This window comes from Budorcas taxicolor, chromosome 18 (assembly GCF_023091745.1).
Source record: "Budorcas taxicolor isolate Tak-1 chromosome 18, Takin1.1, whole genome shotgun sequence".
Taxonomy (NCBI): domain Eukaryota; kingdom Metazoa; phylum Chordata; class Mammalia; order Artiodactyla; family Bovidae; genus Budorcas; species Budorcas taxicolor.
Window position 1 is genome coordinate 45,293,520 of NC_068927.1, and position 26,117 is coordinate 45,319,636.

General features: G+C 53.7%; 1 protein-coding gene across 1 annotated transcript in view; it reads right to left on the reverse strand.

Moving 5' to 3' along the window:
* The window catches only part of PEPD (peptidase D), a 119,868-nt gene that overhangs the window by 14,488 nt on the left and 79,263 nt on the right, over nt 1-26,117 (reverse strand). Inside the window, exons 10-11 of the mRNA XM_052656736.1 lie at nt 10,724-10,792; nt 8,521-8,598 (exon numbers count right to left, since the gene is read on the reverse strand). Of these exons, the coding sequence (XP_052512696.1) occupies nt 8,521-8,598; nt 10,724-10,792 (147 nt within the window). The remainder of the gene's footprint in view (nt 1-8,520; nt 8,599-10,723; nt 10,793-26,117) is intronic.

A 26,117-nucleotide genomic window follows, 5' to 3' on the forward strand; every position in this document is an offset into this window, starting at 1 on the left:
GTGGGGAGAGCCCACCAGAGCGGCAGAGGGACCTCGGATCGGGTCAAGGTCAGAGACTCTGGGGGACCCACCTTGGGGTGGGCCAGTGTGTGTGGGGGGGGGACTTGGGGCTCACTAGAGGGGACCCGCCCAGCCCGGGTGTGGGAGCCAAGGATCCCAGGGCGAGAGGCCCCAGCAGACACACCCAGCATCTGCTCCCCAGGACGCTCTGATGCACCAGGGGGTTGGGGTGACAGCTGTCTGCAGGTTTACTTGTGTCCCGGGGCACATTCCCCCTCCCACCAGCTGGCCAGGAGGGCGGAGCACATCAGAACCCTAAACTGCAGGAAACCGAGGCTCTGAACACTGGCCTGGCAAAGTCTCAAGTCGGGGCCAGCAGCTCAGAGCCCAGAGACGGGCTCTCCTGTCCTCGCTCCTGCACTCAGCCTCAAGCGCCTCAGGGTTGTCCCACTTGTACCATGTGGCTGCCGCCACTGCTGTGGGTTTGCGTCTTCTGCGGCCAGCGTGCAGGCAGGCCTGGGAGTGGAACCGCATGGGGCCGTGGCCCAGCTTCACCCGGGGAGCAGAGCATTCTTACTTGGGGTCCTTGGAGGCAACAAAGAAAAATGGTCTGTGGTTTGTTGATTCAGAAGGACCAGGAATGGCCTGAGCAGATGGGACAGAGCCAGGGGCGAGGGGACCGTTCCTGGGGGCCACCACATCAGAAAGAGACCTGCAGCAGCAACCCCCAGGCAGAAAGTTCTATGGGGCTGTGCAGGACTCAAAGGAAAACAGAAATTAAACTATTTAAAAAGCCAGGAAGCCCGCAAGAGCACACCAAACGCTGGAGTCATCCGGAGCAGTGAAAACAGGCCCCTTCCCCGGGGCAGGCAAGACTCCTGACCAAGTTCTCAAAAACAAAAACGTGGGAGGCGGGGTGAGCTCCTCGGCCAGTCTGGCTTTATTGTTCAGCTTCTAGAAACCTTCGGCTGTATTTTTTTGTTTTAAAATCATCCACTTTCTGGAGAAGGAAGTGTACACCCAGCCGGCCAGCTCCATCCTGCCCAGCGATGATCAGGCAAGGGGTTGACGTCTATTTTTGTGCTCTCAGTTCCCTATCTTTCTCTGCCTCTTTTTTCTTTTTTTTTTTTAAATCTCCCTCAGAGAGTTCCTACATGTATTAGTTATTCAGATTTCAAGTCGTTTTGGAATCCAGGGATGAAAGCCATCGCTTTTATAAATCATCTCCCCCAGCTCCTCTGTGTCCACTCCGTCCGTCCTCTGAACACAGGCTGATGACGGAGAATTCGCTCATACTTTGGCTCAACAGAGAACACGAGGAGCCCTCCTCCCAGCTGCCTGGGGACACCCACCAGGGACCCTACCATCTCTGGCCGAGTGAACGCGTGTGATAATCTAAGCCATCTGGGGAGGTATTACACATCTCCAAGCAATATGCTGGTGGCTCATTCCTCACATGTGTTCATCTGGTTCTATTTCTGGCTTGGAGGAGAGGTTCTGTCTTCCGTTGGCTCCTCCCGGGCAACTTTAGGCCCGGGCTACCTGCCACCATCAGCCCACCCAGGCCCTCCTCAGGTCCCCTCCGTCCCCTCCACCCAACGTCCCACCGCAGGCAGAAGGCCTACGAGATGGTTCAGCCTCTGATATGAGGCCTGGGAAGAGTTTTTGCGGGGAACTCTGTGGTCTTTATGGCAAGGTCACTGTGTACACAGGCTGCAGCTCTGGTTTACTCCCCAGGGCTGCGGCCTCGCTCTCAGCTACCTCTCACCCCAGACAGGCGCGGTACACATGTGCCCACACGTGTGCACTCACTCACAGATCTATTCACCGCAGCGCACCATTTCAGACCCCGACTTGCACCCGCCCGTCGGCGTTCTGGACCAGGCTGGGGGATTTCTGAGCTGCAGGAATCTCCTGCTTCCCCTCCAGACCTCAGCCTGAGACAGAGAGGAAGGTGAACTGGTGACTTTCCCGCTGGTGGTGGCCACACAAGGCCCACAGGCCACCCACCAGCTCCCAGCCAGACCTGCTGTGCAGTGCTGAGCCCTGGGATGAAGGCTTCCACTTGGAGCCCTGGGGCTGACTCCCCAAGCTGACCTCTTCCCACTGCCTTCCGGGCGTCCCTGCTCCTCATCCCAGCCAGGGGACAGCTGCTCCTGTGGGGCCCAGGGAAGTCATCCAGGCAGCCAGCCCCAGGAGCCCCGAGCTGAGTCGGCACGTGCTGCGGGCCTCCCATGTGGATGGAACTGCTGTCACCTTGCTGCAGAGGACGTGGGAAGATGCAGAGCCCCAGTGTGGGCCACGACCCCAGGAAGGACGTGGTCCCCAACCCCAGGAAGGACGCGGCCCCCGGCCCCATGTGTGGGTGCGACCCCGGGGCTTGCTGCAGCCACAGGCAGCAGCCTCCCCACGGCCGGGGCGGCAGTGAGTCGGTGTCATGCGCGCAGCACATGCTTCGTTCCACTTTTCGGTAAGCAGTGTCCCATGGTGTCTGCGAGCACCCCGGCTGACCGGACTGGTGCTTCCACGCTGTGGGTTGTGACGTCAACCATGTGGGATGCGGGGGCAGCGGCGTAAGCAGACAGCATGGGGCGGACCCCATGGCGAGAGTGCTTGCTTACTGCCCAGGCGTATCTGCTTGCGTGGTACTGGGTTACAATGCAAAGGCTGCTTCAACCCAGACGGCAGGTTGAAGGCCACAGCCACTGGTCTGGACAGAGAGCTGACCAGGGCCTGTGCCCTTCTGAGAGTGTTCTCTTGTTCCCAGGACTGGGGCATGTCCCAAAGACCATCAACTCCTCAGGATGGGGCTGGCTGGTGACTGTATAGCCCACCAGGCTCCTCTGTCCATGGGATTCTCCAGGCAAGAATACTGGAGTGGGTTGCCATTTCCTTCTCCAGAGGTGTCCTCTAAGGAGACAGCAAAGTCGGCGGAGTGGTTCCCTGGGCTGGGCTTGGAAGAAACACTTTTTCTCTAAAGCTGACCAAGGCTTCAGGCACCAAGACAAGGGAGGACTTGGGGACCCCTCACTGCGGCCCCTCACTAGCTGGGGAGGAGACCCAGGCATGACTTGTCTGCCCCCAGGAAGCAGCACACAGATGCCAGACAGACATCAGACCGAGGGGTCCCCAGGAACAGGCAAAACTGTTCCCACTCCTGCCAGAAGAGCCCCAGAAGTGCCAAGGGGACTGTTCGGGCCCCAAGTGAGCAGCAGGCACCCCAAAGCCTGTTGTGGGGGGGGGGCGCGGCGGATGTCTGTGATGGAGATGTAGGCTGTAGCCCCAGGCGCGGTGTGATGGAGGGGCAGGTGGTGGGGGGAGTTCCCCAAGCAGTTTAAACTAATGTCTGCTAAGTCGCTTCAGTCGTGTCAGACTCTGTGCAACCCCACAGATAGCAGCCCGCCAGGCTCCCCCGTCCCTGGGATTCTCCAGGCAAGAACACTGGAGTGGGTTTCTCCAATGCAGGAAAGTGAAAAGTGAAAGTGAAGTTGCTCAGTCGTGTCCGACTCTTCGCGACCCCATGGACTGCAGCCCACCAGGCTCCTCCATCCATGGGATTTTCCAGGCAAGGGTACTGGAGTGGGTCGCCAGTGCCTTCTCCAAAACTAATGTCTAGTCCACATCAAACCTGTGGAATGATCAGGGGACTAACTGGAGAGCAGGGCAGACAACCCACTCCAGTGTTCTTGCCTGGAGAATCCCACAGACGGAGGAGCCTGGTGGGCTATACAGTCCATGGGGTCGCAAAGAGTCAGACACGTTTGAAGCGGCTTAGCACGCTGCGTGGCTGCTGAGTGGGGCTGGGACAGGCCTCTCCCCAACTAACCGGGACGGCCACCAGCTCCCAGGCCCCCAAACACAGAACACAGCCAGCAGGGATAAGCCTGGCCGGCTGGCATGTCCTGAAACAACGCTGCCCTCTTCTGGCCAGTGCTGGGAGTCCAGCTTGCCACTCACCAGCCACATCCTGCCTGCAGCTGGGCAACCCAGGCCCGAGCATGCTTGACTGGGGCATCTAGAAGGTTCTGAGGGTGGCCAGCGGGCTCCCTACCCCAGGAACCAACCCCCTTCCATCTGATAAAATGGTGGGAGAGGGAGGCAGTGGCAGGTGAGGACGGGGTGTCCCAGCTGTTTTTCAAATCAGAGCCCAGTGGAGGCAGACCCTGGACCCTCCCCACCTCTGCCACCTGGGGTGTGCCTACTGCGCCCAGGGGGGGGCGGGGAGTCTAGCACAAGATGGGGTCCAAGTGTGGGTACATGGCTTCCTTGGGGACAGTGGCGCTCCCTGGCCCATGGGCAGGGCACTAGCCCTGGGTGCCTCCACCCACCTACCCACCATGGAGACTCTGGGAGGGAAAGCCCAGGCGGGTTCCGGGAGGACGGGGCAGTGCTTGAGGACTCAAGATGACGACGACCTCGGCCACAGACAAGGATGGTGAGCATGGTGAGGACTATGGCCTCACCGCCACAGGCTCGGGGCTGATCTGGCGGGGAGGGGTCCTCCCAAGCTTCCACCTAGGAAGGCTTCTGATGGCTTCAGACATGGCCCCCTGTGTGAGCTTGGGAAGGGTATTCATCAGAAGTGCACCACACTTCTGGGACCATGTTTTAGAAGGTCTGCTTGCTTTTGCCTTAAAACAAAAACAGAAAGCAACTAAAGGCTTAGCAGGGCAGTGACTTGGTGATGGGGTTCATGGTGAGCCCTGAGGGCCACAGCAGGAAAATGGCTCTCAGAGGCGACAGCAAAGCCCCGGGCGGCCCCACAGGAGGCTGTGCGCCTCTGAACCAGCGAAGAGGGAGGCCCGTGGGGACCCGAGGCCACATCAAAGTCCAGTCATTGTCCCCCTAACACCCTCAGATCCACGCAGAGCAAATCTGGCAGCAACCAGCTGAAATAAACGGGGGTGGGCGGGGCTGGTGTGGTGTCAGGAGTGGTCCTCAAAATCCCCTTTTCAGCTCTTGGGTGATGCGTCTGACATGGAGTAAGAACCAGCGCATCTAACATACAGGCCCCAATTTCCCAGCCCAGCTCCCAGGCAGCACCTGGTATTGGAAGGGCAGAGGAGTGGAATGCAGCCCTGGCCAGCTACACGCCCCACACGGCACACGCCTCGAGGACAGTTTAGGGGCTGAAAACACAGAGCAGGCAACCACGTGACCTGAGGGTTGTGTGAATAAACCGGGCCTGTCTTGTGCTCTGCTGGGGCCTCTTGCCTCCAGTCTCTGTCCGGAAGCGCTGCTGGGAGGCGGGCCTTGGGGCACAGGTGCGCTGCTGGCTCTGGGAATTCTGGTGATTAGCAGCAATCCCACCAGGGGCCCCCTGTGCAGGCTCCTTGCTCACCCTTATGATCAGTGAGTCCTCCCGGAGCTGGGTGCTCTCACCCACAAAGACGGATGGAGAAACAGGCTCAGAGGGGTGATCACTCAGCTGAGGAGGAGCAGGGATTTGAACCAGGGACCTTCTGTGCTCATCACCACAAGTCTGGGGCTGGAGGGAGAGGAATGCCCTTCGGCATCCACTCCCCACCTTCTCCAGCAGAGTCTGACTGCCCTGGATCAGCTGCTGGCCCCCAAACAGCCCCATTCCTAAATGTTAAATATTTCTGGGGCATTTTCGCCTGACATCAAGGAACTGAGACCCAGAGCGTACCACATTGATGGGCACCTGGAGAACAGTCACGGCTGAGAGAGACACTCGGGTTCAGGAAAAAGTCTACACCAGGCTCATATTTTGGTTTTGTACCTTGTGATGAAGTGCTGTGACTTTTATGTTGGGATAACAGAGTGATTTATTATTTACCGAACACAGTAGGCGCTCGGCAGATCAATTTCAATAAAACAATGGATTATAAATGCCGCCAGCAATCTGGCAGTAGCAGTAATCAACAAAACATGTTGTTCTAAATGCTGCATAATAAATTGACTATAATAAACTCATAATTATTCTACTGGCTACATTTTAAAGTTAGCACTAGAAAAATAAAATCGCCCATTTGGGCTTGGCATTAACATCCGTGGGATTCTCTGGATCACTCAGGACTCTTGAGCGGCAGGTGACTCGGGTGCCACACGCTGCCCAGGAGGGTCGGGGACACAGCGTCTGGACGCATGGAGGCCTGATGCATGGTGCCCCTAGTCAGCCAGGCCCCAGTGCGCCAGGCACCCCCAGAACACAGCTGGAACAAGCCTCTCATGGGTGAGGACTCTCTCGGGACAGATAGAGAGAGAGGAGAAGCAACCACTTCCTCTGGGCTGTGTGCACTTACAGAGAAGACAGACTCGGAGCCACATGGCCCTGGCGCAGGACCCTCCGCAGGGACAGCTGTGGCTGCTCGTGTGACTGGGGCTCTGCCTGCCTGGGGCCTGGGTTCCCACGTCCTGGCTCGGCCATAACAGGCCGCAGAGTCAAAAGCATTAGGACATGTTCCAGGAGGCGTGAGTCCCTGAAGACATACCAGTTGGTCTCCCTTTGGGGCCACCAGTGACCCAGAGGGCAGGCCCCCTGCCCCTCTGTTTCCTTAGTCTCCAGCTGAGTCAAGGTGGAGGCAGCTGACCCCCTCCCCAAATCCTTCCGGCTTTGCACCTGGACGCTCCTTGTGTCTCAGTGGCTCAGCTACACGTGGTGGGGGGGGGGAGAGGGAGACACCCACTTCATGACAGCAGAGTGAGCGAATCTACATCACGAGCAGCACCTTGCGTCAGGCAGGGTCAGAACCCCGTCCAGGTTGCTGCATGCCCTTGACCCCCACGCCAGGAAGGGCTTTAGACTCTCCGGGGGTGGCGTGAGCAGTGAGCAGGGTTGCAGTGACCTTTGTGACCACGCTGGTGTCCCCCTCTGCCTGCTCCTGTCCCTGTCTGTGGGCTCAGGCCCCTGGGAGCGTGTGTGCACCAGCACTTGTGGTCCTGACGCGTCCCCGCCACTACCCTGAGCAGGGCCAAGCGCTGCATGCTGTCTCCACCGACAGTAAACTGAGAGAGGGAACCCGGGGGCTTTGCTTCCTCGCAGAAGCCTGAGGGGGGCTCCTGCCAACAGGGTCCCGAGCCAGAACATCCCATCCAGCTACTGACCCCGGGCGAGTGGACACCGCAGCCAGTGGCGCTGGGGCACCCTGGGGCAGGGGGCACCCTGGGCTTGGGTGGGTTTCTGAGAACACTGGGCAGTGACATCTCGGAATGGGGTGTTTCTCGGCTCACGTCTCCTGATGGCTGTGGGCAAGGGCCCCCATGAGCAGGTTCCCCAACTCCCCGCCTGAGGGCGGGTCCTGGCCAGCGTGCAGGCATGACTAGAATACCAGTGTGGGGCCAAAGCCTTGCAGGGCGGCACTTGCAAACCGAGGCGGATAAGGTGTTGGTGGGAAGCGGTGGGGAGGGGCTCAGCTGCCTTAGCAGTAAGAGGGAAAGGACCAAAGGACCAGATAGGGCAAAGTGCCACCTGATGCAAAGAACTGCCTCATTGGAAAAGACCCTGAGGCTGGGAAAGATTGAAGGCAGGAAGAGAAGGGGATGATAAGAGGATGAGATGGTTGGATGGCATCACCGACTCAATGGACTTGAGTTTGGGTGAACTCCGGGACTTGGTGATGGACAGGGAGGCCTGGCACGTGGCAGTCCGTGGGGTCGCAGGGAGACACGATTGAGCTACTGAACTGAACTGAGGTCAATGTGCACCAGCTCTCCGGCCTGCACCTGCGGGTTGGTGGCCATAGCGAGATGTCTCAAGGACAAGACAGGAGGTCCCATGGAACTTGTGGCCTCTGGGCGGCTCTCAGCCTCTGGCAGCCTGGACTGGTCCTGCCCGATGTCTGGGTGGTGGAGAGTACAGGCGGGGAATACAAGTGCCCATGAACTGAGGACAGGGACGCTCCAGGTCAGTAGGGTGCCCACAGCCCCTGCCAAGGCCAGAGGGGCCGCCCAGAGTGGAGGGGTGTATGCCCAGGCGGAGCCCTACACACTGGGGGTCTGGAAGCAGAACCACTGGAGGGTTGGAGGCTGTGGGTCCTGCCCACATCTGCTCAGTCAGGAATCCACAAGGAGCGGTGAGCACATGGGTAAGCAGTCCTGAGGGCCAAGCACCCCCTCTAACCCCCTGAGCAAGTGGCCGCTCATGCCAAGGAGTCGTGAGGCAGGTTCAGAGGGCGGGGACTCCCTAGGGGTCTCCCTTGCTCCAAACTGACGTGCCCACCCCCACCAGCACCAAGCCGGAGATGCGAGCATGGCGGGTGCGAGCGTGGCAGGTGCTGGGTCACAGGGCAGGTCCTCCTCTGAGGTGGGGCCTTACCCTCACAGCACTTGGCCCCCACTCCCCTCTCAGGGCCTCCTTGGTCCTGGAGAGGAGACGATATGGAGGACAAAGCTTTGGCAGAGACGTCTAGACCCAGAGCAGGCCCAGGGACCGTGCTGTGGCCAGCCTTCCCCGGCTGGGACCAAGGGGCCCCCATCAGCCACGCCTGGGGTTGGGTCCGTGGGCCCCGCCATTCACACGCCAGCCAGGGAGGGCATCTTGGGGCCGGCCCCACTCACCACATGTCTCCGTCCTGGATGGTCTTGTCGTTGGGGGCCCCGGCGTGTCCGTAGTGCAGCACGGCTGAGTTCTCACCACTGCGGAGCGTCAGGGGCAGGTCAAGAGCCTATTCTCACCCAGCAGGCCCCGGGGGCTGGTGGCCCAACCTCCTGCCCCATGAGCAGTACCATCCACCCTGCAGCAGAGGTCTAGGGCCAGGTTGACCCGGCCCATAGCATGAGATGGGGTGAGGGGCACAGTAGCCCTGGCGTCCTGCAGCCACAAAGCTGGTGGCCGGCCTCTGGGCTCAGGACGGGGCCACCTCAGCTGAGTGCTGCTCAGGTAGGTGCCCTTGGGGCTGAGGATGTGGGCCTGATGTGGGAGCAAGGGCCTGCAGGCCAGGGGAAGGGACCCCAGGGAAGCCGGGTGTCTTGGTGGCTGAAGGGGGAGGGGAGGCCCAGTGGGAAGGGCCGGGACTGTGTCAGGGCTGCTTGGAGATTGGCCGGGCCGGGCCAGGGCCACAGCCAGCGAGCCAGCGGCTCCCCACTCGGCAGCTTCAGAGCGCTTCCCTAATGAGCGATACCTTTAAGAAAAAAGGACTTTTAAGTCTGTCCAAAGAAAAAAAAAACCCCAACCACCTGGGTATAATATTTAAGGCCCCGTTCAGGAGTCTCAGGAATCATAAAAGTAGAAATAATGATTTTTCTCTCTATCCACCAGAGAAGAACATTTCCAAGGACTCAGATGTTCACATGTATTATTCATGTGCCAAGGATGTGCACGCCAGCAGAGCTGCCGGCTCCATCCTGGCTGGGCAGAGGCCTGACCCTCTGACCCAAGGGGAGAACACATGGAGATGAGATGGGGTGAGCCTGGGGGACTGGGGGCCCCACAATCAGGACGTGTCCCTCAAAGACACACAGGCCTGCATGCTCACAGCTATGACCTGCCCCATACACATGATCACTTCTACGTTGGGCCTGCAAACACACCAGTCAAGTGCAGGTCACACACACACACACACACACACACACACACACACACACAGAACCCCCTACCCCCAGCCACATGTCACACATAAACACACCTACAGTAACAGCCCCCATGGCAGAGCCCCAGACCCAACCACAGCTGTGCTGTTCCCACACAGCCACACACAACACACACACACACACACACCCCCACCCACAGAACACCCTACCCTCAGCCACATGTCACACATAAACGCACCTACAGTAACAGCCCCCATGGCAGAGCCCCAGACCCAACCACGGCTGTGCTGTTCCCACACAGCCACACACACAACACACACACACACACACACACACACACACACACACACACACACACCACAGAACACCCTACCCTCAGCCACATGTCACACATAAACGCACCTACAGTAACAGCCCCCATGGCAGAGCCCCAGACCCAACCACGGCTGTGCTGTTCCCACAGAGCCACACACACAACACACACACACACACACACACACACACACACATACACCACAGAACACCCTACCCTCAGCCACATGTCACACATAAACGCACCTACAGTAACAGCCCCCATGGCAGAGCCCCAGACCCAACCACGGCTGTGCTGTTCCCACACAGCCACACACACAACACACACACACACACACACACACACACACACACACACCACAGAACACCCTACCCTCAGCCACATGTCACACATAAACGCACCTACAGTAACAGCCCCCATGGCAGAGCCCCAGACCCAACCACGGCTGTGCTGGTCCCACACAGCCACACACTCACGCACAACCACACACACACGCATGCACACACAGCCACACACACACACAACCACAGCCTCCTGCCCTGATTATAGCTCCCTCCACACACCCTGCACACGGAAGCCATCACAGTCTGAGGTCATGGCCTGGTCCCCACATGCTGAGAGCTGCCAGTGTGGAGGGGGCAAGGAAGGCCGGCCCCAGGAGGAGCTGCCAGCAGGAGATGGGATGGGAGGGCAAGGCAGTGGTGGGCTGGCTTCCCTCTGCACCCCGAACTGCCCAGGGCAGGCAGGAAGCAACCTCCGCTTCCAGAGCCTTAGGAGCGGGGAGTGACTCCCAGGCTTATGAGGTGCCGTGGGCAGGGGAGCAAACAGGTGCATCTAAGCTGGAAGATGGTGGGGTCCCCTCCCCCTCCCCCAACCCCCTCCCTCCATCATCCCCACATGGCCCAGATGGCCGCTTACCTGCCGCAGATGCAGGTGTAGGAGCTATGGCGCATGCCGCCCCGGGAGTAGCAGTAGTGCTCGAAGAGGCTGCAGGTGAAGGAAGATAGGTCAGAGTGGGGTCATCGGAGTACGTGCGCCCCCCCCACCCCCATGCAAATCCTCAGCCCAGGCCTTGCTTGGCCACGCCCACAGGAAGGCCTGAGCTCCCCAGCGTGAGTCAGTGGCTAGCAGCCTGGAGGCCACGGGCCACTGAAGCACAGAGGTCAGCACAGAGAGGGAGCAAGGCTGGGGGAGCCAGCCACTTCCAGTGCCAGCCTTTCAGGCCCATTGGGAGGACAGGTCTGGTCCTGTGGGGAGATGGGCTGGGGTGGGCATGTCCCTATCCCCACCAGGAGGGGCTGGGTGCACAGCCAGGGAGGGATGAGAGCTCTCTGGGTCCCAGTGCAGGAGCTGCCCGGGACCCCAAGCCTGACCCTGGGGAGGGGTGTGGGGGAAGGAGAACAGGGGCTGCTAGGCTCTGGCCTGGTGGCTGGGGCTGGGAGGCAGGTCGGTGTGTAGATGAGCAGGGCTGGGTGGGCTCCAGGGAGGGGAAAAGAGGCAGAGTCTGGGGGCAGGTGCTGACCAGTTGGTCCCCTAGACAAGCTCCCTCCCTGAGCTGGGGAGGCCAGGAGCAAGGTCTGGAGGGAAGATGAGAGCCCAGAGCAGGTTGCTGGCAACTGGGAGCCTGCCTCTAGGCTGAGCCCAGACACATTCGGAGCCAGTGGAGGCCTCTGGGAGCTTGGCTGTCAGCAGAGCCCAGCAAGTACAGGAGTGGAGGGTGAGGGAGGTCAGAGGATGAGCCAGGCTCACCCTGTCCCCCTGGGGCAGATCCTGGGGGTGACTGGTGGACCAGACTCGCCACATCAACAAACATGAGCAGTGTTTGAAACCCTCGGGAGACCGTGCTGCCCAGGGCTCTGCAGAGGCCAGGCCCCTGCCCCTTCCCCCTCACCACACACCCCAGGACCTGAGCGGGTAAGAAAATGTCTGGGCAGGGGCCTCAGTGTGCCAAGGGCCCCGCCTCTGCAGAACCCAGCTGGGGAAGGGGGTGACACTGGGGGGGCTGCCCTCGCCCCCTCCCTGAGGCCTCGCCAGAGCTTGGGCCCAGCCTTCTGGATGGCCCCAGTTGAGAAGCAGGTCCAGGCGGACCCCACCCCACCCACTGACCACCAGTGTGGGGGAGATCGACCACAGGGCTGTGCTCAGAGCCCCAAGGCCGCCTGTGGGCACGCTAAGTGGCAGTTTTGCCCTGCATGTTCTGGGCCTGTTTAAGAGAACGTCTGTATGGAGGAGTCTAATCTTCAGGCACTGTAAACACAAATTATGTGTAATTGTTATGATTGGGTATAAAATAGTTGTTATGCAGGAAGGGTTCTGCTCTATTCAGTCAGCTTTCAGACTTGCTTTACAAATCTCACAGGATAATTGGGTATCTGCAAGTGAAATATTTCCTCAACACAAAAGAATCCAGGAACTGCCAGGGAGGTGAGGAAAGCCGTGTGAGGTACCAGCCGCCCCCGCAGTCATGGTGGGAGCACCCAGGCGGCTGCCGCCAACCTCAGCCTTGGGTTACCGAAGCCACAGGACAGCTGGGCCAAGCCTGGGACCCACGGCGGCTCCACATGGCCTGCCAAGATGCTGGGGCCTCAGACACCGGGACTCCGTGCAGCTGCCCCCCAGAGACTGGGGGATGCTGACCGGCCATGGAGCTGCACGGTTCCCTGAGCCTTGGGGGACAAGGCCCTGCCCAGACAGAAGCAGGTCAGGGGGCAGCAGCTGCTCTCCGGGTGATGGCGACAGACCGGGGCAGGCAGAAGGGCGGCAGATGAACAAACCGAACCTGCTAGAGCAGCCTGGGGGGATGGGGTGGCACTGGCTCCCACCTGCTCCCATTCTCATCAGTGGGCACTGTCCTGCCCTGTAATCTACTCGATAGAAACAGCCTTCATCGCATGCTCGGGCTCCCGCTAAAGTAAAGAAGCCTTTTAGAGTAAATGCACGGCTCACGGAAGTGCCAGACTAAGGATCAGCCGACCAAGTTTTCATCTGCTAACTGCAGCCAGGGTTGCCTCTGCCAGTCACACGATCCCACACCTGCAAGAAGAGCTGCAAACACCAATGCTGGAAATCCAGTCTCCCGCAAAAGGGCTCCAGTCCTTCACACTGGACTTCAGCACCTGATCTAGTTCCAGATGAACTTGTCTGAAGCGACACAAGAACCACCCCAAGCTCTGGGGGCACAACAGATACAATGGGCCCTACTTTTGCTCACACCCCTCAGGGACCCCTCTCCCCAGGACCTCGGCCCTGGGCTGTGGACACACAAAGGTGCCCACATTCTGGGGCACTGTGGCCCAGGGCCCGAGTCTTAACAATTTTCTGATTTTCAAGGGGTGGGGGTGCGAGGATGCTCCAAGCCGGGGCTACAGGCTCGACGTGAGGCTCCTGAATGGCCCGGTCAGAGCTTGGCGGGAACGGGTCTGGAGGACGGATCGCAGCAACAGCAGACCACCTTGGTCCCCAAGGATGGCTCCCAGACCAGGCGGCAATGGGAGAACGCTCCGTAAAGACCCACTCGATCTTTACAGAAAAGATGGCAAACTGTGAGCCGAAGAGGGGCCAGCTGCCGCGGAACCGGAGGGGCCGACTGCTGATGATACACGTCCATGGCTGAATTCAGCTGTGAGCCACCACCGAGCCCCTCCGGAGCCACGATGAGATGAAGGCAGAGTCCGCAGCCAGAAGCCCTCCAACCCGCAACCTGCAGAGCCGAAGACTAAATGTGATAAGCAGAGACATGTCCACAGGACAAGCAGGGAGGTGAGGCCAGAAGAGGAAGCTGCCAGCCTCGCGAGCTTGCAGGGCCAGGGAGGTGAGGCCAGAAGAGGAAGCTGCCAGCCTCGCGAGCTTGCAGGGCCAGGGAGGTGAGGCCAGAAGAGGAAGCTGCCAGCCTCGCGAGCTTGCAGGGCTTGGCATTCGTTGCCACATGGGGACAGCGAGGAGACCTCAGGCCACCAGAGCTCAGGGCCAGGACTGAGCTCTCCCCTGACATAACGCTGGGGGTGGGGCAAGGACGCACCCTCTGCGAAAGGATGGATTTGGAGAAAATTCACCAGCATCACAGGATGCAATGCAGAAGCGTTCCTGGGCTCTGGGGAAAAAACAGTGAAGGTTTCCTCAGAATTCGCAGCATAGGTCTGTCCTCCACGGGGTTCAAGTTCAAAAGTGAAGGACTTGCATGATTTTGGAAACCCTGAAGCCACGAAATCAACAAAAAACTTAGTTCCTGACCAGTGACACCTGGAGCCAAACCGACAAAGCCAAACTGGTTGGCCGTACCTCTACCCAGGCAAGAGAGCACACATGTATGGACATGCGTGTACATGCATGTAAATACATGTACCCACACATATACTCACACACAGGTACATGTACACAATGTACACACTGAAGAGGAACTCGGGATCTGAAAACAGTCCACAGGAGCCGTCAGACACTGCAAGCAGCAGGCTGAGAAGCAGCCCCCCCAAACTTCCAATAAGAGAGCAAACAGCAGGCTAAGACCTCCCCTGGCACCGACGCAGCACCACCAGGGACAGAGGACAAGCCCTGACCAGGCTGGGGCCGCTGCTACGTTCCCACCACGACCCGGCGCAGGCCCGGCCGGCGAGAAAGACCCAGTAGCCTCCTGTAGCCTTCGGTGTTTACGACCATCCTTCGGGGGGAGGAGAGGGTTTCCGACTTTGCTGATGAGGAACACTGCGGGTCAGCGTGGTGGCATGCTGGGGTCCGAGAACCTCTTGAAGGAGTGCTGTGAGCCTGGAGTCCATGCAGGGCTTCTGACCCCGATGCCTCTAAACCTCAGGTCTGTCAGTGATGGGGGTGCTAGGACAGCAGCTGCCCGGGCGGGGCAAGGCCCTCTGCCCCCCAGACACCACTGGTGGGTGACGCTGCACTGGGCCTTCCAGGGCTCTGGACGCATCTGTGCAGGGAGCCCAGATGGAGTGGGAACGGGTCTGCCAGGACACACGGCCCACCAACCCCAGGGACAGCGCCTGAGGCCGGCCAGTGGGAAGCAGGAGCTGGCGCTCTAGAAGAGGCCCCTGGGGTGCGGAGACCTTGGAAGAGGAGAACCCGCCGACTAGAGGCAAGGGCAGTTGCAAAGATGGCTGTGGTCAGGGCAGGAAGCAGGGCCGCATCAGGGAGAGGCCACTCTTTCTCCTCCGGAGAGAGTGGCCTTATCAAGGTACGAGATAATTAGCATTTTAATTGGGTAACTGGGAGTTCTGAATTGCCTATCTTGTATGAGGCGTGACTGAAGACATAACATGACATTCAATTAACAAATATTCCCTTTTATTCTTGACATGCTCGATTAGTTGGAGTTTCTGAGTTCCTTGACATCAATTCCTGGATAATGCACTATATCCTCTCAGCTGTCAAAGCCCTGGCTGCCTCAGACTGCTAATCATCAACATATATATAGAATTGGCATACACATATATGTGATTTTAGAGATTTTCTACACAAAAGAAAAAAAGAATGACAATCGCCCATAATCTTCTTCCTCCAAAATCATCTCTATCACATATTTTTTTTCTATCACATATTTTTTTTCTATCACATATTTTGTTGAACATTTTTTCAGACACTTTTAAACACAGAAACACACATTTTTAAAATAAAAATTAACTTCCACCTGCAGTGGAACAGACCCCAGTTCAATTCCTCGGGCGGGAAGATCTGCTGGAGAAGGGATAGGCTACCCACTCCAGTATTCTTGGGCTTCTTCCCTTGTGGCTTAGCTGGTAAAGAATCTGCCTACAATGCGGGAGACCAGGGTTTGATCCCTGGGTTGTAAAGATCCCCTGGAGAAGGGAAAGGCTACTCACTCCAGTATTCTGGCCTGGAGAATTCCATGGACTGTATAGTCCATGGGGTCGCAAAGAGTCGGACACGACTGAGTGACTTTCACTTTCAAACTTTATTAAAAAAAAGTCACCTTTTGACTGAAGTCTCACACACAGAAAAGGACAATCATAAGGGCTGGGCACAATGGCCAGTCACAAAGTGAGCGTCTCTGTGCCCAGCACCCAGAGGGCCTGCCCCGTCAGTCTTCACACCCATGGGAAGCCTGACTTCCAAGACTGTGGGTTAGCTTCTCCTGTTTCTGAACTTGATGTAAATGGAATCAACAACAAGACCTCTGAGTCTGGCCTCCCCGGCTACTCCACGTCACACGGGTGAACCAACCCCCAGCAATGAGTCACAATGAGTCACGGCCACTTGCTCCTTCTCCTCGAGGGCAGTATTCCACTGGGTGTATGTGCCCCACTCTGTTGTTGGGCATTCCTGTTGTTTCCAGATCATGGCCATCCGTGAATAGTGCTGCTGAGGACATTCTCATGCGGCCTTTTGGGGCACATGCATGCATCCCCGTCAAGCACATAGCCAGGAGTAGAAATGCTGTGTGTTGCTGGATGCTGTGCAGGTCCAGTTTGAGCAGATAAAGCCAGTCTTTCCAGGCAGCTGGATCCGTGTGTTCACTGGTCTTTTCCACTTCATACCCGTGCATGGAGCCCAACCGACCTGAAGAGGATCCCAATGACCCCACTCAGGCCAGAATGAGGGCTGCAGTGTCGTTCCCGCTCAACAGATACACGTCTACGCGACTGTCTCTGTGACAAGAACCTGACACCTCCCCCAGGGCTCGCCCCTGGTGCACCTTCTCTTGCCTGGTCCACGGTGACAGTGGTGGAGCTGGAGCCCCTGCTTCAGCCCTCACCCCCGGAGTGTGTCCCTTTAACAATGTAAATGGGCTCGCAGGACTCCTCTGATCAGACCCCACCTTCCCAGGAGCAATCCACTTCCCTTTCGTTCCTGGGTCTCGGCTCCTGTTCTCAATATGCCTCCTTGCTACTCATGGGACCACCAGCCGAGATCCCACCGCAGGACCACCAGCTGAGCCCTGTCTTTCCTGCCTGGAACATCTGGCCCAGAGGGCTACAGCTTGCTGTCTCTCCTTTAGGCTTCTTCACGTCTCCTCCTCAAGGACACCTGTCCTGAGCTCCCTGGGGAAAGAACACTCCTTCACCAGTATCCATTCCTTCATCCATCTAGGAATCCCTCCATCCCCTCTCACCTCCTGCTAGGCCAGCTTTTGTCTGTTCCGTTCACTGTAGAACCCCCAGAGCCCGGAACAGTGCCTGGAACACAGGAGGTTTTCAGTATAGCTGTTGAAGGACTGAATAAGTGAGTGGCTGTGTGAGCAGGACCACAGCCTATAATTTACTTAACTCACTTCACGCTGTTAGATATCTAGGTTACTTCCACCTCCGTGTTATGATGGATACCGTACCCATATGCCTTTTTACTATCTTCGGGCTAAATTCCTAGAATTCCTGATCATATGCACAGTAGTTTTGATCTTAGGGAATGTTCTGCCAAACGGGCCCCAGAAAGCTCACAAGGATTTCCAGGGTCCTGAGCTGTGTACCATGGGGCCTGTTGGCCACTGGACTGAGAGTCTGGCAGGCAAAACAAACAGGATTTCGCTGTCTCATTAACTGGCAAGTTTGAACATGTTTACATGTTTATTTACTCATATTTATTCCTTCCATTCATTTAGAAAACTGAAAGTTGGGCTTCCCTGGCGGCTGGCTCAGGGGTAAAGAATCCACCTGCCAATGCAGGAGTCATGGGTTTGATTCCTGGTTTGGGAAGATCCCACAGGGCACAGGGCAACTAAGCCCGTGTGCCACAACTACTGAGCCTGTGCTCTAGCGACCAGAAGCTGGAACTGCTGAGCCCACAGGCTACAACTACTGAGGCCCGTGCACCTAGGGCCTGTGCTCACAACAAGAAAAGCCACTGCAATGAGAAGCTCGTGCATCCCAGCTAGAGGGTAGCCCCCACTTGCCGCAACTAGAGAAAAGACCGTGCAGCAACAAAGACCCAGCCACAGCCAATCAATAAATAAATAATTTTAAAATAAAATTATTTTTAAAAATAAAAAAAGAAATCTGAATGTTCACCTTTTCCTTACTGACCTTCAAGGGATTTACATGTGAAGATTTGGACCATCATCTACGTGGCAAGGGGCTGGCCTGTTCTGACCCTCTCCAGCATCTTCTTTGTCAGGGAGAATACGGTGCCTGGGGGCAGGACACGACTGGTTCACAGGATGGTGACAACACACAGGAGGAAGAAACCCTGGATCCCCACACCACATGGCTCAAGTGGGATAGTCCAGATCTATAAATCCAGTAGCCCTCATTGTCAACAAAAGAGCCCAAAATGCAGTACTTGGGTGCAATCTCAAAAATGACAGAATGATCTCTGTTCATTTCCAAGGCAAACCATTCAATATCACAGTAACCCAAGTCTATGCCAAATACCAAAGAAGCTGAAGTTGAAGTTGGTCCTATGATGACCTACAAGACCATCTAGAACTAACACCATAAAAAGATGTCCTTTTCATCAAAGGGGACAGTAACGCCAAAGTAGGAAGTCAAGAGACGCCTGGAGTGACAGGCAACTTTGGCCTTGGAGTACAAAATGAAGCAGGGTAAAGGCTAACAGAGTTTTGCCAAGAGAATGCACTGGTCATAGCAAACACCCTCTTCCAGCAACACAAGAGATGACTCTATTGGACATCACCAGATGGTCAATACCAAAATCAGATTGATTATATTCTTTCCAATCGAAGATGGAGAAGCTCCACAAAAGCAAGATTGGGAGCTGACTGTGGTTCAGATCATGAACTCCTTATTGCAAAATTCAGACTTATATTGAAGAAAGTAAGGAAAACCACTAGACAATTCATGTATGAGCTAAATCAAATCTCTTACAATTATACAGTGGAAACAGCAAATAGGTTCAAGGGATTAGATCTGGTAGAGTGTCTGAAGAACTATGGACGGAGGTTCGTGACATTGTACAGGAGGCAGTGATCAAGACCATCTCGAAGAAAAAGAAATGCAAAAGGCAAAATGGTTGACTGAGGAGGCCTTACAAATACCTGTGCAAAGAAGAGAAGCAAAAGGCAAAGGAGAAAAGGAAAGATATACCGAACTGAATGCAGAGTTCCAAAGAACAGCAAGGAGAGATAAGAAAGCCTTCCTCGGTGATCAATGCAAAAAATATAGGAAAACAATAGAATGGAAAAGATTAGAGATCTTTTCAAGAAAATCAGAGATAACAAGGAAACATTTCATGGAAATATGGGCACAATAAAGGACAGAAACAGTTTGGACCTAACAGAAGCAGAAGATATTAGAGGTGGCAAGAATATGCAGAAGAACTATACAAAACAGACCTTCATGACCTAGAAAACCACAATGGTGTGATCACCCACCTAGAGCCAGACATCCTGGAATGCGAAGTCAGGTGAGCCTTAGGAAGCATCACTATGAACAAAGCTAGTCGAGGTGATGGAATTCCAGCTGAGCTACTTCAAACCCTAAAAGATGATCCTGCTAAAGTGTTGCACTCAATATGCCAGCAAATTTGGAAAACTCAGCAATGGCTACAGGACTAGAAAAGGTCAGTTTTCATTTCAATCCCAAAGAGAGGCAATGCCAAAGAATGCTTAACCTACCCCTCAATGGCATTCATCTCACACCCTAGCAAAGTAATGCTCAAAATTCTCCAAGCTAGGCTTCAACAGTACATGAACCAAGAACTTCCAGATGTTCAAGCTGGATTTAGAAAAGCCAGAGGAACCAGAGATCAAATTGCCAACATCTGTTGGATCATAGAGAAAGCAAGAGAGTTACAGAAAAACATCTGCTTTATTGATTCTGCCAAAGCCTTTGACTGTGTGGATCGCAACAAACTGGAAAATTCCTAAAGAGATGAGAATATCAGAACACCTTACCTGCCTCCTGAGAAACCTATATGTATGCAGGTCAAGAAGCAATAGTTAGAACTGGACATGGAACAATGGAGTGGTTCCAAATTGGGAAAGGAGTACGTCAAGGCTGTATATTGTCACCCTGCTTATTTAACTTCTATGCAGAGTACATAATGTAAAATGCCAGGCTGGATGAAGCATAAGCTGGAATCACGACTGCTGGGAGAAATATCAATAGCCTCAGATATGCAGATGACACCACCCCGATGGCAGAAAATGAAGAGGAACTAAAGAGCCTCTTAATGAAAGTGAAAGAGGAGAGTGAAAGAGCTGGCCTAAAACTCAACATTCAAAAAACAAAGATCATGGTGTCAGGTCCCATCACTTCATAGCAAATAGATGGAGAAACAGTGGAAACAGTGACAGACTTTATTTTGGGGGGCTCCAAAATCACTGCAGACGATGACAGCTGCCATGAAATTAAAAGACGCTTGCTCCTTGGAAGAAAAGCTATGACAAACCTAGATAGCACATTAAAAAGCAGAGACATTACTTTGCCAACAAAGGTTCATCTAGTCAAAGCTACAGTTTTTCCAGTAGTCACATATGGATGTGAGAGTTGGACCATAAAATAAGCTGACTGCTGAAGAATTGATGCTTTTGAACTGTGGTGTTGGAGAAGACTCTTGAGAGTCTCTTGGACTTGCAAGGAGATTAAACCAGTCAATCCTAAAGGAAATCAGTCCTGAATATTCATTGAAAGGACTGATGCTGAAGCTGAAGCTCCAATACTTTGGCAACCTGAGGTGAAGAACTGACTCATTGGCAAAGACCCTGATTCTGGGAAAGGCTGAAGGCAGGAGGAGAAGGGGACGAGTGAGGATGAGATGGTTGGGTGGCATCACTGACTCAATGGACATGAGTTTGAGCAAGTTCTGAGAGTTGGTGATGGACAGAGAAGCCTGGTGTGCTGCAGTGCATGGGGTTGTAAAGAGTTGGACACAACTGAGCGACTGAACTGAACTGAACTTGGGGCTGGCACTCTTGAGCAAGTGAGAGGCCCCAGCTCTGGAAGGCCTTGGAAGAGCCCTATAAACACAGGCACAATCTGCTAACTGTTCTCTGCCTTCCTCAGAGATCAACAGGGTCTGTTCTCATCTGACCCAATCTCACTAGTTTTTCCCCATGTCAGCAAGAATATCTTTCTTGGCCCCAAACCAAAAACTTCCCCTTTAAAAATGCACCAGGCCGCCCTAGGAATCAGGCAGGGAGGCTCAAACTGCACGACCAGAAGAGGTGGAGAGATAGGATCCTTGTTCACCAGGATCTAGAGGCTACTTTCCCTCCAAGAGAGGCCAGCAACCCCTCCTCTGCTCCCCAGAAAGGCGCAAGGCAGGGCCGGCCTTACACAGAGAGGGAGGGAAAGGATTTTCTTTCATCTGGTGTTTCCCAAAGCATGACAAAGGTCCATGAGATGACATTATGGGATGGGGTACACCGATAAACACGTTTTGCCCTAGGTTTTTATTTTAAAGTCACCTTCTACTTATGGCAAATTACACTGATAGGAATACAAAGCATTCTTTTAAAGCATATTTCAAGAAAGAAGTAAGTCAACTATTAAGCAAATAAAACAAGAATGGGGCAGAAGTTTTCTGAGGAAAAGCCTGTTTTTAGTTCTGGGTGGGAGGACGCCATCCAGATGCTCCCCATTCCCAGGTGTCCCCAAAATCTGCCAGTCTTTGGAAAACAGCTAGTGGGATAGACTCCAACAGAACCCAGGCTTTCACCCATGCCCCCACCTGCTCCTGTGCCTCGCTCAGCAGCCTGGACACCAGGTCACTGTGGACCCCGTGGACAAAGGCCAAAGGACAAATGGGCCCTCTGTCCTTAGCACTGGGAGTACTGAGGGGGCTCAGGGAACAAAGCCACCTCCAGCAAACTTGACTGCCGAGGGCCTCAGACAAGCAGATGCCAAGCTCTTATCACAGTGCTCTGCTCCCGATCACGTGCAGGCTAGTGAGAACTTCCTTTCAGCCCAGGATCCTGGCTAGAGCCTTGCTTTCCACGTTCCTTTATTCGACAGCTCCTCATCAGGCTGGATCATTGACGGAGCCTGGTCAGGGCAATGACTGCCTCTCGGCGTGTCCACTCAGGACCACGGTTGCATGACATCTCACATGCCACCTGGAGGCTGCCCTACTCCACTCTGTGGTATCTCTGGGGCACCATTTGCCACAACTGTCCCTATTCCATGAGCTCTCCTCCCATCCCCAGTGGAAAAAACAAAACCTGGAATCTTTCACCAAAAAGGTGTTTCCTAAATACAAACCCTACAGGAGACAAGGGTCCTGGGTTCCACCCAGTGCAGTCGGGATAGCATGCCATAGCAAGTCCTTCTTCCTGAATCCCTCTGGGTTCTGCTTTCTGAATCCCTCTAGGGTGCTACAGAGCCCACTGCCACTTTATTTCCAAACATCAAATTTCTTTTTCAGCCTTACAATCTTAAAATATATCATAAGTGTCATTTCAAATAGAAGTTTCTCTGGAAAGCACCATTTTATGCCAATGCCTTTCTCATGTCAAGTGCTGGCTCCCTCTCCCACTCCCAGGCTCCCAGGAAGCACAGAACCCAGCTTAAAGTCAAAAGAACCAGGAAGGGGGGCCCGGACACTGGCAGGACCCAGGCAGACCCTTGGGAGAAACAGCCCTTCCCAACCTGTGTGTGGCTGTGTTCTGGGGGAGCAGTATATTGACTATATCCCCTTCATGCATCACAGACTTGTCCTGGGGAAGGGGGTGCGTGACTCAATGAAGTTATGAGCCATGCCATGCAGGGCCACCCAAGACAGACAGGTCCCAGAGAGGAGTTCTGACAAATCACGGTCCCCTGGAGGAGGGAACGGTAAACTACTCCAGTATTTTTGCCACGAGACCCCATGAGTCGTGTGAAAAGGCAATAAGATGTGACACTGGAAGATGCATCCCCCAGGTCGGAAGGTGTCAAGTATGCTACTGGGGAAGAGCAGAGGGAAGCTACTAACAGCTTCGAAAAGAATGAAGAAGCAGAAATGATGCTCAGCTGTGGATGTGTCTGGTGCTGAAAGTAAACTCTGATGCTGTAAAGAACAATGCTGCATAGGAATCTGGAATGTTAGGTCCATGAATCAAGGCAAATAAGTTGTGTCAAACAGGAGATGGCAAGACGGAACATGGACACGAACATCCAGAAGATGGAGAAGCTCTATACCATCAGCAAAAATAAGACCTAGAGCTGACTGTGGCTCAGATCGTGAGCTACCTATTGCAAAATTCAGGGTTGAATTGAAGAAAGTAGGGAAAACCACTAGGCTGTTCAGGTATGACCTAGATCAATCCCTTGTGATTATACAGTGGAGGTGACAAATAGATTGGAGAGATTAGATCTGGTAGAGAGTGTGTGAAGAACTATGGATGGAGGTTCATAACACTGTACAAGAGACAGTGACCAAACTATCCCAAAGAGAAAGAAATGCAAGAAGGCAAAGTGATTATCTGAGAAGGCTTTACAAATAGCTGAGGAAAGAACAGAAGCAAAAGACAAGAGGGAAAGGGATAGATATACCCAACTGAATGCAGAGTTCCAGAGAATAACAAGGAGAGATAAGAAAGCTTTCTTAAATGAACAATGCAAAGAAATAGAGAAAAACAGAATGGGGAAGACTAGAGATCTCTTCAAGAAAATTGGAGATTTAAAGGAAACATTCCATGGCAGAATGGGAACAATAAAGGACAGAAATGGTAACGATCTAACAGAAGCAGAAGAGATTAAGAAGCCGTGGCAAGAATACACAGAAGCAAACAGAATGAAACAAAAGTTCATACAGAAAAGGTCTTAATGACCCAAATAACCACAATGTGGGGGGTCACTCACCTAGAGCCAGACATCCTGGAGTGTGAAGTCAAGTGGACCTTAGGAAGCATTACTATGAACAAAGCTAGTGGAGCTGATTGAATTCCAGCTAAGCTATTTCAAATCCTAAAAGATCATGCTGTTAAAATGCTATACTTAGTATGTCCACAAATTTGGAAAACTCTACAGTGGCCACAGGACTGGAAAAGTCCTGCTATCATTCCAATCCCAAAGAAGGGCAATGCCAAAAAATATTCAAACTACTGTACAATCGTGTTCATTTCACATGCTAGTATGGCTATGTTCTAAATATCACAAGGTAAGCTTCAGCAGTATGTGAACCAAGAAGTTTCAGATGTACAAGTTGGGTTTAGAAAAGGCAGAGGAATCAGAGATCAAATTGCCAACATCCGTTGGATCATGGAGAAAGCAAGGGAGTTCCAGAAAAACTTCTGCTTCTACATCACTGACTACTCGAAAGCTTTTGACTGTGTGTATTACAACAAACTGTGGAAAATTCTTAAAGAGACAGGAGTACCAGACCACCTTACCGGTCTCCTGAGAAACTAGAATGCAGGTCAAGATGCAACAGTTAGAACTGAACATGGAACAATGGACTGGTGCAAAACTGGGAAAGGAGTACTTCAAGGCTGTATATTGTCATCCTGATTAACTTATATTCAGAGTACATCATGTGAAATCCTGGGCTGGATGAATCACAAGCTGGAATCAAGATTGCCAGAGAAAACATCAAAACCTCAGATATGCAGATGATACCACTCTAATGGCAGAAAGTGAAAAGGAACTAAAGAGCATTTTGATGAGGGTGAGAGAGGAGACTAAAAAAAAGCTGGCTTGAAACTCGACATTAAAAAAACCCTAAGATCATAGCATCTGGTCCCATCACTTCATGGCAAAAAGAAGGGGAAGAAGTGGAAGCAATTGCAGATTTTATCTTCTTGGGTTCCAAAATCACTGCGGATGGTGACTGGAGCCACGAAATTAATAGACTTCTTCTCCTTGGAAGGAAAGCTACGACAAACCTAGACAGTGGATTAAAAAGCACAGACATCACTTTGTTAGTCCCTCTGGTTTTTCCAGCAGCCATGTACGGATGTGAGAGTTGGACTATAAAGAAAGCTGAGTGCCAAAGAACTGATGCTTTTGAATTGTGGTGTTGGATGGAGAAGACTCTTATGAGTCCCTTGGACAGTAAGGAGATCAAACCAGTCAATCCTAAAGGAAATCAACCCTGAATATTCACTGGAAGGACTGAGGCTGATGCTGAAACTCCAATACTTTGGCCACCTGATACTTTGGACTGATTCACTGAAAAAGACCCTGGTGCTGGGAAAGACTGAGGGCAGGAGGAGAAGGAGGCGACAGAGGATGAGATGGCTAAATAGCATCACCTACTCAATGGACATGAATCTGAGCCAACTCCAGGAGCCAGTGTAGGACAGAGGAGACTGGTGTACTGCAGTCCACGGAGTCGCAAAGAGTTGGACACATCTTAGGAACTGAACAACAAGAGTTGACTATTTGGTGTGAGCTGCCGAGACCCCTCTTCTTGTGACCCTTTCCATCCTCACTCGGGACTCCAAACGTTATTTTAGGCACACTCAGCTGAAGGAACAAAGGAGGATGTTATGCATCACTTTGAAAGTCATCATCTGCTTAAGATGACAAATGGGAGCTGCACTTACGCTCTCCTTGTAAAATGATCAGCCCTGGAAAGAGGAGATGCTGCCTGTGGGGACGCTCGGCAAGCATGGGGTGTGGCTGGCGGGGCAAAGGGGCTGGAGGCTTGGCCCGTGCACGGCAGGGGCCACATACATGCTCCCTCGGAAACTGATCAGTGGGGCCGCGGCCACAGTTCAGCACAGTGAAGACACGGCTGTCTCCCACCACTACAGCGCTCCCCGCTGTTCCCAACTTGCTCTGGGATGTCTGCTCAGGGTCCATGGGGACAGGAGAGGTGACTTAAGAAGTCACTCCTGGGGCAAATAAGCCTGTGCAGCTCGGCAACTGAGCCTGCACTCTAGAGCCTACAGCCACAACTACCTGAAGTCCGAGCACCCCAGGGCCCACGCTCCACCACGAGAAGCCACTGCAGTGAGTCGCCTGCTTGCCACAAGCAGAAAAAGCCTGCTCAGCAACAAAGACCCAGCACAGCCAAAAATAAATAAAATAAAAATATTACACCCATAAAGAACAAACAAAAAAAGAGCTCACTCTTATGCTCTGAACCTTCCTCCTGCTGATGCCATCCCAGAGTTGCAGGGCAGGCTCCTAAAAGCGGTCCTCTAAGCCCCATGAATTAAATATTTTGGTAACTGGAACCTATTTATCAATAGCTAATTAATAAGATCCAAGTCCTGTGATGACAGAGTGATTGAAGTGTTTTCGAAATAATCCATTTTTAATTAAAATGCTGCCCCTCTCTTGGTTTCTGGATAGATTCAAAAGAAAACCTTAACAGATGTCTCGTTTTTAAATATACATTATATAAAGCCAGTAATTAGAAGAATTCATGCTTTTAATTATATCTTAATTATTCTTGCCTATTGATGCAAAGTTAAATGATCTTTTTTCATGGTACTAATGCTGCTAACCAAAGCCGGTAG